Genomic DNA, 11,650 nt, shown 5'->3' on the forward strand with positions numbered 1-11,650 from the left:
AGGGGTGCAGGTGCTTAGTTGCTTGAAAGCAGAGTCACAGATAGGCAGGGCGGTGAACTTGGCATAAGAGCAATTTACTACAGATGCTGGAGTCTGAACTGAAAACAAATGCTGGAGATTGCAGCAGGTCAAACAGCACCCATGGAGAGAGGGCTAGCTAATGTTTCAAAATTATTTTGTGTTCATCAGATGAAGTGACATCTAGCCTCGAAACATTAGCTCGCGCTCTCTCTCTCTCTCTATAGATGTTGTCTAATTCAGTTTTGGTCTCTCTGCTAAAGATGTTCTTACACTTGAAAGGATTCAGAAAAAAATGTACAAAGGTTGTTGTCAGGGCTGGAGGGTTTGAGCTATAGGGAGAGACTGAATAGGCAGGGGATGGATTTTAAAGGGGCTGAATCTCCACCTCCAAACATGCCAGGCAGATCCAAAAATTTCTGCCCACGGTCTACATTAACATGATGTGGCATGTTGATAGAGGATGAATGAGCAATATACAGCAATAATATACAACTCATTTATAGCTGAATGTGGAATGAGATATACGTGATTTCAACGTAGTACACCTTGGAGTGTGGGACCTTGCCAAAGCAGCCTATAACAAATGCTTTGATTTATGTTATTTGCCCCTTTCTACACCAATACACACCATTGAGACATCAGCAGGTCATCGACAAAATTACATTATAAATTCCGACAAATCCGATAAAATACTCAAAGGTATAAACAGGGTAGATGCAATTAAGGTGTTTCCCTTGATCAAGGAACACAATTTTAATACAGGCTGAATTAAGACAAGGGTGGCTCAATGGTTAGCACTGCTGCTTCACAGCGCCAGGGACCCGGGTTCGATTCCATCCTCAGGTGACTGTCTGTGTGGAGTTTGCACATTCTCTCCATGTTCGCGTGGGTTTCCTCCGGATACTCCGATATCCTCCCACAGTCCAAAGATGAGCAGGGCTAGGTGGATTGGCCATGCTAAATTGCCCATAGTGTTCAGGGAGGTGTAGATGAGGTGGGTTATAGAGGGATGGGTCGAGGTAGTATGCTGAGGATCGGTGTGGGCTTGTTGGGCCGAAGGGCCTATTCCCACACTGTAGGGATTCTAAGAATCAGAGATAATGGGAACTGCAGATGCTGGAGAATCCAAGATAACAAAGTGTGGAGCTGGATGAACACAGCAGACCAAGCAGCATCTCAGGAGCACAAAAGCTGACATTTCGGGCCTAGACCCTTCATCAGAGAGGGGGATGGGGAGAGGGTTCTGGAATAAATAGGGAGAGAGGGGGAGGCGGACCGAAGATGGAGAGAAAAGAAGATAGGTGGAGAGGAGAGTATATAGGTGGGGAGGTAGGGAGGGGATAGGTCAGTCCAGGGAAGACGGACAGGACAAGGAGGCGGGATGAGGTTAGTAGGTAGGAAATGGAGGTGCGGCTTGAGGTGGGAGGGAGGGATGGGTGAGAGGAAGAACAGGTCAGGGAGGTGGGGACAGGCTGGGCTGGTTTTGGGATGCAGTTGGGGGAGGAGACGAGCTGGGCTGGATTTGGGATGCAGTGGGGGAAGGGGAGATTTTGAAGCTGGTGAAGTCCACGTGGATACCATTGGGCTGCAGGGTTCCCAAGTGGAATATGAGTTGCTGTTCCTGCAACCTTCAGTTGGCATCATTGTGGCACTGCAGGAGGCCCATGATGGACATGTCATCTGAGGAATGGGAGGGGGAGTTAAAATGGTTTGCGACTGGGAGGTGCAGTTGTTTATTGCGAACTGAGCGGAAGTGTTCTGCAAAGCGGTCCCCAAGCCTCCGCTTGGTTTCCCCAATGTAGAGAAAGCCACACCGGGCACAGTGGATACAGTATGACACATTGGCAGATGTGCAGATAACTTCTTTTTCCCCACTCATAAGATTGGATAGAAAATTCCAAAAAATCACAAAGGGAGTTGTGGAAGCTGTCACTGAGTATGCTTAAGATAGAGATCGTTATTTAGAAATATTTCAATAACAAAGGGATATGGGGACAGTGCAGGAAAGAGGTATTGAAGCTTTATCAGCAATGACCATATTGAATTGCAGGGCAGGAATGATGGGCTGAATGGCCCATGCCTGCTCTCATGCTCAGTAAGATTGCTGTTTATAGCAGTGAAGATGACTAGTGTCCCAAAGGATGCAATCAGGGACACGGAACATGTCTCTTGTGGTACTCAATATCGAAGTCTGACTGTCTGGCAGCATCACAGGCCACTGTTCTGTTCAACACAACAAAGATAATCTTTCATAACAATTCATAACCCTTAAAGGTGCCAAAGTGCTTACTTTTTGGAGAAAGACTCTGCTCATCAAGGTGAAAGACATCAAAATGTTATGCCACATCACAGAAGGTACAAGGAGTGCGTGCAGAGCACAGAAACAGGAGCAAAATACTACGAACGCTGAAAATATGGAACAAAAACAGAAGATGCTGGATATACTGAGGTCAGGCAGAATCTGTGGAGAGAGGAACCCAGTGCTCCCTAAACTCTGCTCCTGCAGTGCATCACCACCCGAACCTTGGAAGACGATTCTCTCACAGCATCTGTGTAAACGTTACCAAGAGTAACACAGGTTAACTTTAACCCTCAGCAACATGTGAGTGACAGTGCAAGACCGAGGTTAGTGCTGAAGATTTTAACCAAAACAAAAAACTTGGCCCCAAACTCCTCCAATGTTTGGATTTTTTCAGAGGAAAACTGGCAGCAGAAGGTGAACATACTCCATAGAAACAGGCCAGTCACGGAAGTATGTTAATATGGCTGCTTGTCTAAGATTGCTTCCTCAGAGTTCCAAATTTAACACTGGAGGATTTCTTGGTTGTCACAGGTAACAACAACTGGATGGCAGTGGTATTAGAAACACAGAAAACAGGGGCAGGAGCAGGCCATTCAGCCTGTCAAACCTGCTCCTTGCTCAATAAATCATGGCTGATTATCCAACTCAATACCTTGCTCCTATTTTCTCCCCATAGCCTTTGATCCCTTCAGCCTAAGAACTACATCCAACATTCAATGTTTCGGCTTCAAACACTTTGCAGCGGAGAATTCCACAGACTCACCACTGTCTGGGTGAAGGAATTTCTCCTCATTTCGATCCCGAACGCCCTCCGCCGTACCCTTACAATGTGACCCCAGTTCTTGACTCCCTGGGAACATACTTCCTGCAATTACTTTGTCCAGCCTTGTTTGAATTTTATAAATTGCTATGAGTGCCCCCTCATTCTTCTGTAGGCCAATGAATACAGTCGTAACCAATCCTGTTTCATTTCAGACATCAATCCTGCCATTCCAGGAAGTAGACTGATACTTTCCAGCACAGCTTGTGGGCAAAACTGATGTCCCTGCTCTGGTTCACTAAGCTTACCTGTAATTATACAATGTCTGATTCCCAAATGGGACACATTGAAAGCATTTAAGAGGATGGGCAACTAAATTCAACAGGAAACCCACAAAATCTAACTTCCAGGACTTTGCAGGTACTAACCACCCCTCTGTTCTCTCTGTCTCATCATAGTGAGCGAGGCCAGGAAGATTTCTGAAATTACCATTTCAGCCATCCTAGTAACCCCGATTATAAACAAATAATTTAGGAGGGCCATTCACACCAAAAGATCATCATCTAAACCACACTGGAGTAAACCCAGTTAGAGATGAAAATGTTCAGATCATAAAGCAATTACCAAAGAAGGTCAACTGGCTTTACCGTAGTTTGTTTACCCAGCATGATGCTGTCACCTACAATTCTAATAGTAAACTGACTTTTTTGCCCCCAGATTCCAAGATTTCCATTTCCACTAATTTTCCCAGAAGCCCTTTGCCAGTGCAATTTGCTCTGTGAATTACAGTGTCAGATTTACCTTCTACCGGTATGAACCCATGACCCTTGCTTCACTCATTGTTCAATGCAAAAGACGACTCCAGATTTACTTCTCCCATTGACACGACAATCTTCTTTATTTCAAACAGGTTTGCTCTCAGGTATTTCCTTTCTAAGTCAAAAAGGCTAATTTTTGCCAATCTTGAGTAATGACACAACCTCCACACTGGAACGCAGCATTTCGTTCTCCCCTACCTTTCCTCCAATGCATCCCTTGCTTTCTGGCAAACAAAGCTCTGCTTGTTTGGAAATTGTCAGCTTCTGAAATGTAAAATGTGTGCTTGATATGTATCTTAACAGTTTGGATTTTAAACTAGTGGCATATCGGTTTTGGCCTGAGTCTACGAAACTGGTTTAAATGTTAGCATTTCTGCAGATTTTTTAAAACCTACATGACAGAGACAATTCCTGGGAATGCAAATGGGAATTTATTTGCATTGGCAAAGGTTTATGAACAGACAGAGTAAGCATGGAATACCATTAGCCCTCTTTGAGCTAAAGGATTAATTGGGTCATAGCATTCCTTCATACGTATTAGATGTTAAACCTTTTCTGCAGCTATTACAACATCATTGAAGTACATGTCATTCATTCATCCTAGCCATGTGCCATTCTTAAAAGCATTAAATTGTGTTATTATGCCCTTGAACACACTTTGCCTAAAGTATATTGTAATTACAAAACTGCCTCCTTCAAATCTACCGCCTCTCACAATGTAGTGCACTAACCCCTGCATCCCACTATCCGTAAGTTACAAATTGGAAAAATAAACAGAAACACTAAAAATGAACTGACTTGATGCTCAATTTTAAAATGAACCAGCCCATGGAAATCTATTACTAGTCAACTTAGGTACAGATCCAACTGATTGCACATCTAAACCAGGCTAGATTGAACCCTATTTAAGAGATGAATATTTTAAAATGTATAATACAAACTAGGAGCAAAGTAAGCTATATGGCCTCTTGAACCTGATCCACTGCCATTTAACAAGATTATGGCTGCTCTGTTTGCATTCCCAAAAACATTTGATTTTCCTGCCTGACAAGACTTAACCCCCTGCCCAAAAAATATTTAGTAGTGCTTCCCCCACAATGCCTTCTGAAGCAGATTATCTATATTTCTCATGATTTTGTAAACTCCTATCAAGTCACCCCTCAACCTTCTACACTCCAATGACAAAAATCCCAGCCTATCCAGCCTTTCCTCATAACTCAAACCTTCCATACAAACAACTAACAGCTGTCCCATGGAAACCTAGCTCTATATATTTTACCCAATCCAAAAGAAAGAGAAAGAACACATAGCCCTTGTTAAACTTACCCAGTGGCTAAATGGATAGGTAAGGAACAGGTCAGACCAGTGCATTATGGCTTGCGGAATAAAAATTGTTAACTTGATAATAAAAAAAAACTATTTAGATAACTGCAGTATCATTTAGGTTTTTTGTTCTCATTTCAGGCACTGTCATTAACAACTTAACCACAGTTACCAAATTTCTTAACCACATTCTATTTATAGTAGGAAGTAAACAAACTATTGCTAGCTATGACATAATTTTAAAAAAACAATGAAACTAAAATAAAATATCTAAAATAAAACTATATACTATAAAGTGAACGAACAAACGATTGTCATTATGAGTTATAGAAATGATAATATTTCATGTATTAAGGACAATATTCTTGATTAAAATATCAGAGAAAATCAAGTCCTATTGATTTTCTATTTCAAATAACAACACCTTCCCTTCAGATAATAACTTCAACATAATAAAACAGCCCAAAGTGTGGCCAGAAGCATAATCGAATAAAATTTGACACGCAGAGATATTACAACAGATGATCAGAAGTTTGATTAAAGGCATAGCATTTGAGGAGTATTTCAGAAAGAGATATAGGAGAAATGGCATCTGCAGTTCCCATTATCTCTGACAGAATAGGAGAAATGGTACAGTTTAGGGAGGGAAATTTCAAAGATTCAAGTCCAGGGCAGCTGAAAGCCCACATATTAATGGTGCTGCAATTAACTCAGGGAATGTGCAAGGAACTGAAATTGAAGAAACAGAGATTTTGGATGGAGTGAAGAACTGGATGCCAGGGAGGGACAAGGCCTTGTAAAAGCACCTGCACAGTCCACTGAGGCTTGTAGGTTCCGAATTTTGCCAGAAGTAGGAGACTCAGCACATCAGTATGGTGCAGTAAAGCTCACATTTCTGAAATGTTCATAGGGCTGGAATACATAGGGCAGGAATACATAGGGCAATTACCTAGGGACACTTGCAATGTCACAGTCAGCTGTCAGAACTCTCAGCTATCCCGTTTACTACTTCCAGTCGACTGAAATTGCAGGATAACACTCTCTGGAAGGACACATACAATATTCCCAATATCTGCTGACCATAATCAGGGTTTCCCACCACAGACCACACTTAGAAAACTACCCCACAGCCATTACTTCTCTCTTTGGTAGTTGCTAATTTTCTTAAGGTCCAAACGTTTCCAGCTTTAGGGTGGGAGGAAAAAAAACAATTCGAGTATGCGCATTACAATGTTTCACATTGGAACACACTTCCTTGGGTTTCATATTCAAGTGGCTATCATTTCTGCATGATCCAAGACACTAATTTTAGGGAAGTCGTTTACCCATCAGTTGTAGAACTCCTGCCTCTGCACTGGTAGACTGTGTGGTCATACCCCAGTCTATAGAACGGAGCACAAAATCCAGGCTGATGTTCCTGCAGGGGTGTGGCACCATCAGGAATCCTGTCCTTCAGATCAGCCATTAAACTGAGGAACCATCTACCCTCTACCCAAGTGGACTTAAAAGATTCTGCAGCACCATTTCAGTAAGATTGGTAGAGCTTTCCCCAGTGCCCTTGCCAATATTAAACACTCAAACATCATCACTTAAACCATTACCTGGTTATATTGCCAGATTTTTCTGTGGAGAAAATAGCCATCATGTTTCCAACCTGATAATGATGACTACACTTCAAAAGGAGCTCAACCAATTGGACTTGGAAAGGACATTTCCTTTCGTGGAGCACTACGGATCACTGTTCAAAAATAAAGGGCTATCGATTTAATACTGAAGTGCGGTGCATTTTTCGCTGAGGATTTTTGGAACCCTATTCCAAGGTAAAGGTAATGGAAGCAGAGATTTTGACTATTTTTAAAAGGCAGAGCAGCCAGGACTTTTTGCTCCATTCTGTAGATTGTTAGCAAGTAAAGGGGCAAAGGGTTATTGGCAGTGGACAGGAACCTGGAGTTGCAGTTACAATTACAATCACAATCAGATTTTACTGAACGGTGGAGCAGGCTCAAAGGGGTAAATACAGTCATAGAATCGTACAGTACAGAAACAGATGCTTTGATCCAACTTGTCCATGCTGACCAGATATCCCAAAATTAATCTAGTCCCATGTACCAGCATTTGGCCATATCCCTCTAAACCCTTCCTATTCATGTAGCCAAAATGTCTTAAATGTTGTTATCGTACCAGCCTCCACCATTTCCTCTGGCAGCTCATTCCAGACACATGCCACCCTCTGCATGAAAATGTTGCCTCAAGTCCCTTTTAAAGCTTTCCCCACTCACCTTAAACCTATGCCCTCTAGTTTTTATTTGCCCCTACCCTGGGGAAAAAGATGTTGGCTATTCACCCTATCCAAGCCCATCAGGATTTTATAAGGTCACCCCTCAACCTCAAACTCCAGGGAAAGTAGTCCCAGGCTACTCGGCCTCTCCCCACAGCTCAAACCCTCCAATCCTGGCAACATCGTTGTTAATCTTTCCGGCACTCTTTCAAGTTCAACGTCTTTCCTACAGCTGGAAGACCAGAATTGAACACAGTAATCCAAAATGGCCTGGCCAAAGTCCTGTACAGCCGCAACATGACATCCCAACATCTGTACTCAATGCACTGGCAAATGATGGCAAGCGTACCAAACATCATCTTTACTGCCCAGAACCATTTGTTTATTAAAGGAAGTCCATCGGTTGTGAAGAATTGAGACATCTTGAGTTTGTGAAAGCTTCAAAGAAATTGCAACTCCTTTTCTCCCCACCCCCCCCCCGACTGGTGGGGAAAATGGGTGGTACCTGAGCTAAGATTGCTCATGTCTGCCCTCTACATCAATCACTGGTGGAGGTCACTAACTGAATCACAAGAATGAAAATTGGCCCAATATTCCCCTTTCCTTACTCTGGAAACTGTTGATGCCCCCACACACCATGGTTCAAAAAGGCATCTCACCACTTCCTTCTCCAGGGCAAATCGGGCATGGCAATACATGCCAGTGATGCTCATAACCCGTGAATGACTGAAACGAAACACTGGCTCCTCAGGCTAAGGAAGACGGATTATTACCATTACCTTAGTCAAAAATAGCTAACTCAGCACGCATTTGGGATAAAGTCTAGAATCTTCTTCCTTTCTAACTCAATATCAAACCATGTAGCCCGTTAGGCATCCACTGGGGAGCCACAAGTTTTTTTTTGTGTGCTTTCTGATTATTTGTCCTATTCATCATTATAATAGTAACACTCCATCTTCAGTTTGGAATTCAACACACTCACTCAGTCTAGACTCGATATATCCATTCCAGGCTTACTTGCAGTTCCTTCTATGTTATAGAAGTTTCTAGATTCTGCAGAATGCGAGACTATCCATTTCTGCATTACTAACAGTGTGACAGCCTGCATTGTTCCAGATTCTACTGGGTTAAATATATTCCTTGGAGGTTTCTCATCTACTGGACTGAAGGCCTACATTTCTTTTTACAGGGTAAACCTATGAGGAGCCCAAGTGAAGGCCCACACCCCCTCCAGTCTCTCTCAGCCTGGAATCTATCCAACATGGCTCCCCGTGTTTTAGACATCCCCCCCACCCCCAACTGAATCCACCCTCCTCGTTTGTCCTAACTACCACATTAAGAAGCACTGAAAAGGTGCCAAGATCTTTGCAGAAATCTGCAGAGCGAAAAAAAATGACTATTGTTCCCACTGCAGCTTGGCCCATACATTCACAGCACAGAGCTCAAATCACATGGAGATGGACCCCTCAAACAACAAAAAACACATTTAAGTCGCCAATGTAAACATAAATGCAGACGCTACAAAGTGTCTAGGTGGAGAGCAACAACACAGAAGGATCAATTCGCTCGCATCAGATTGACAAGGGAATCCAAAATGGCAACATTTATTCTGTGCTAGCCTCTGCACAACAAACAAGTGTTTCAATTCAGCGTTACTTTACTCAGCTGAACTTTCATTCTTCGGCGCTTATATTTTCTGTTTGGTTAAATCAGGGGAGACGAGAAATAAAATCCCTTTCATTAAATTAATCGACGATTAGCGACTGATAGCGACCCGCCCGAAGCACGGGCCGTTTTGAGGCAGGTCAGAAATGCGGTAACTAAGAAACATGTTACATGAACATAGACACATTCAGGGAGAGAACGGCTATTTAATTCAATATTTAGTTCTAAAAGTTACTGCTGTTTACAGTAATCAAACAAACCATGTTGAAAAATAGATGTATGATTAAATTAACGCACTTGGGTTGAAGCAATCGACGCTGCAAACGGGGGGAACTGGAAAATTGGGGGAACTGGAAAATTGGGGGAACTGGAAAATTGGGGGAACTGGAAAATTGGGGGAACTGGAACAATTAAAAAGATGAAAAACTGAGAAACTGAAGGACATATAAAAATTGATTCAGTTCAAAACATAAAGGGTCTGATTAACCTGAGGGACTGAAATGTGAGGGTTCTGTAAAATGAAGTGTTTTCTGAACGTGAGGGGCTTCAGGCGCTGACACATTTGAGAGATAGAAGACAACGATCAATCTGAGGCAGTGATAAATGTAAAGTGGGTAGGGGGGGGTTGTTTCGTTTGTCTGCACTCACCTCCTCTGCCTGCTTTCGGAGGGATTTCTCCCTCTCGTACTGAGTCAGAAGCTGCTCGTTGTCCTCCCGGAGTAGCTCCAGCTCCACTTCGTGTTCCTGGTTCTCGGTGAACACCGAGTCTAAGTTCTCCAGCACGTTCACGACCAGCGGCATCAGCTCCTTCACCACCTCCTCGTCATATTTGTGGATGAGCCTCTCGAATTCCCGGTAGATGCTGTTGGCGAGGCCGGAGACCCGCTCGGACATGACGGACACCGAGCAGTCATCCTGATAGACCACGCCATCGTCCAGCTCCATCATCCTGGCCGCCGGCAGAAGGATACAGCCCCGGCAGTGAGCTCACGGAATGAGAGGGGAGGTGCGGGCTGAGCCGCTCTCACTGCATCCCCGCTCCGCCGCCGCTGGGGTTGGGGTTAGGTCTGGAGCCTTCCTTCCTTCCCCTCTCTCTCTCTGCAGACAATAGCGAGCGGACAGTCCGGTCCCTCCCTCACCCTTAATCCTCAAAAAAATATCCACCTCCTCCGCCCCCACAACACAAGCAGCTCCGAACGCTGTCATCTGACGTCAGGGCAGGCTGTCTGCATTGTGGGAGATCGCAGCTTCCCAGTGCAGCCAGCAAACTGCAATCAGGCAGCCTCCCAGTGCAGCCAGCAAACTGCAATCAGGCAGCTTCCCAGTGCAGCCTCCCAGTGCAGCCAGCAAACTGCAATCAGGCAGCCTCCCAGTGCAGCCAGCAAACTGCAATCAGGCAGCCTCCCAGTGCAGCCGGCAAACTGCAATCAGGCAGCTTTCCAGTGTAGCCTCCCAGTGCAGCCAGCGAACTGCAATCAGGCAGCTTCCCAGTGCAGCTGCCCAGTGCAGCCAGCGAACTGCAATCAGGCAGCTTCCCAGTGCAGCCTCCCAGTGCAGCCAGCAAACTGCAATCAGGCAGCTTCCCAGTGCAGCCAGCGAACTGCAATCAGGCAGCTTCCCAGTGCAGCCTCCCAGTGCAGCCAGCAAACTGCAATCAGGCAGCTTCCCAGTGCAGCCAGCAAACTGCAATCAGGCAGCCTCCAACTGCAACCACCAGCACAATCCACAAAATCCACTTTATTTGTAGATGTAGGCATTACTGGTAAGGCTGGTGTTGGTTACCCTAATTGCCATGAACAGATTGGTTCTCCAGGTCATTTTATGGGGCAGTTAGAAGTTGACCACATTGCTGTGGGGTTGAAGTCACATGTAGTCTAGATCAGATAAAGCCAGCAGCCTTCCTCCCTAAAAGACACTAGTGAAGTAGATGTGTTTTTACAGCAATCAATAATGATTATCAGTAGACCTTCTTTTAATTCCAAATTGAGTTGTCTTACCATCTGCTACAGTGGGATAATGAATTTCTCCCCCTCCCCCAGAATATACATTTCTGGATTGCTAGACCAGTGATATTCCCACTACATCACTGCCTTCCCGGAGAGATAAAACAGTACTTTGCTAAGCATGAAGAGATCAGATCTAAGAGAATAGTAAATACATGACAAAGATGGGATCAAAGGAAGGAAAGGTATCGGACAGAGCTGGAGTAGAGGAAAGACCCAGAGGGGCAACCAGATTCCTCTGTGACTAACCACCCTTCATTTCAATTTCATTACCTCTCCAGTGAATCTAGTCAACCTTCCCCATCCCCAGTCAATCCCTAAGAAACATATCAATTTACCTGGAATTTAACATGAGGAGGCTCGTCTGGAACATTCCAACTTGTCTGCAATGACCAGACATCCCAATCTGACCTAGTGCCATTTGCCAATACTTGGCCCATATCCCTCTAAAGACTTTCTTTTCGTGTACCCATCCAGATG

The 11,650-nt window shown here is 44.2% G+C and overlaps 1 protein-coding gene across 13 annotated transcripts in view; it reads right to left on the reverse strand.

Moving 5' to 3' along the window:
- mapk8ip3 (mitogen-activated protein kinase 8 interacting protein 3) overlaps positions 1-10,468 on the reverse strand; it is a 190,456-nt gene extending 179,988 nt beyond the window's left edge. For 11 of the 13 annotated variants that reach the window (XM_059654163.1, XM_059654155.1, XM_059654159.1 and 8 more), the window contains exon 1: positions 9,816-10,468. In XM_059654163.1, the coding sequence (XP_059510146.1) occupies positions 9,816-10,115 (300 nt within the window). In that variant the 5' untranslated portion in view covers positions 10,116-10,468. The remainder of the gene's footprint in view (positions 1-9,815) is intronic. The other 2 variants (XM_059654160.1, XM_059654161.1) reach the window with 1 other exon arrangement.
- Positions 10,469-11,650: the final 1,182 nt, after the last annotated feature.

Source organism: Stegostoma tigrinum, chromosome 23, assembly GCF_030684315.1.
Source record: "Stegostoma tigrinum isolate sSteTig4 chromosome 23, sSteTig4.hap1, whole genome shotgun sequence".
Lineage (NCBI taxonomy): Eukaryota > Metazoa > Chordata > Chondrichthyes > Orectolobiformes > Stegostomatidae > Stegostoma > Stegostoma tigrinum.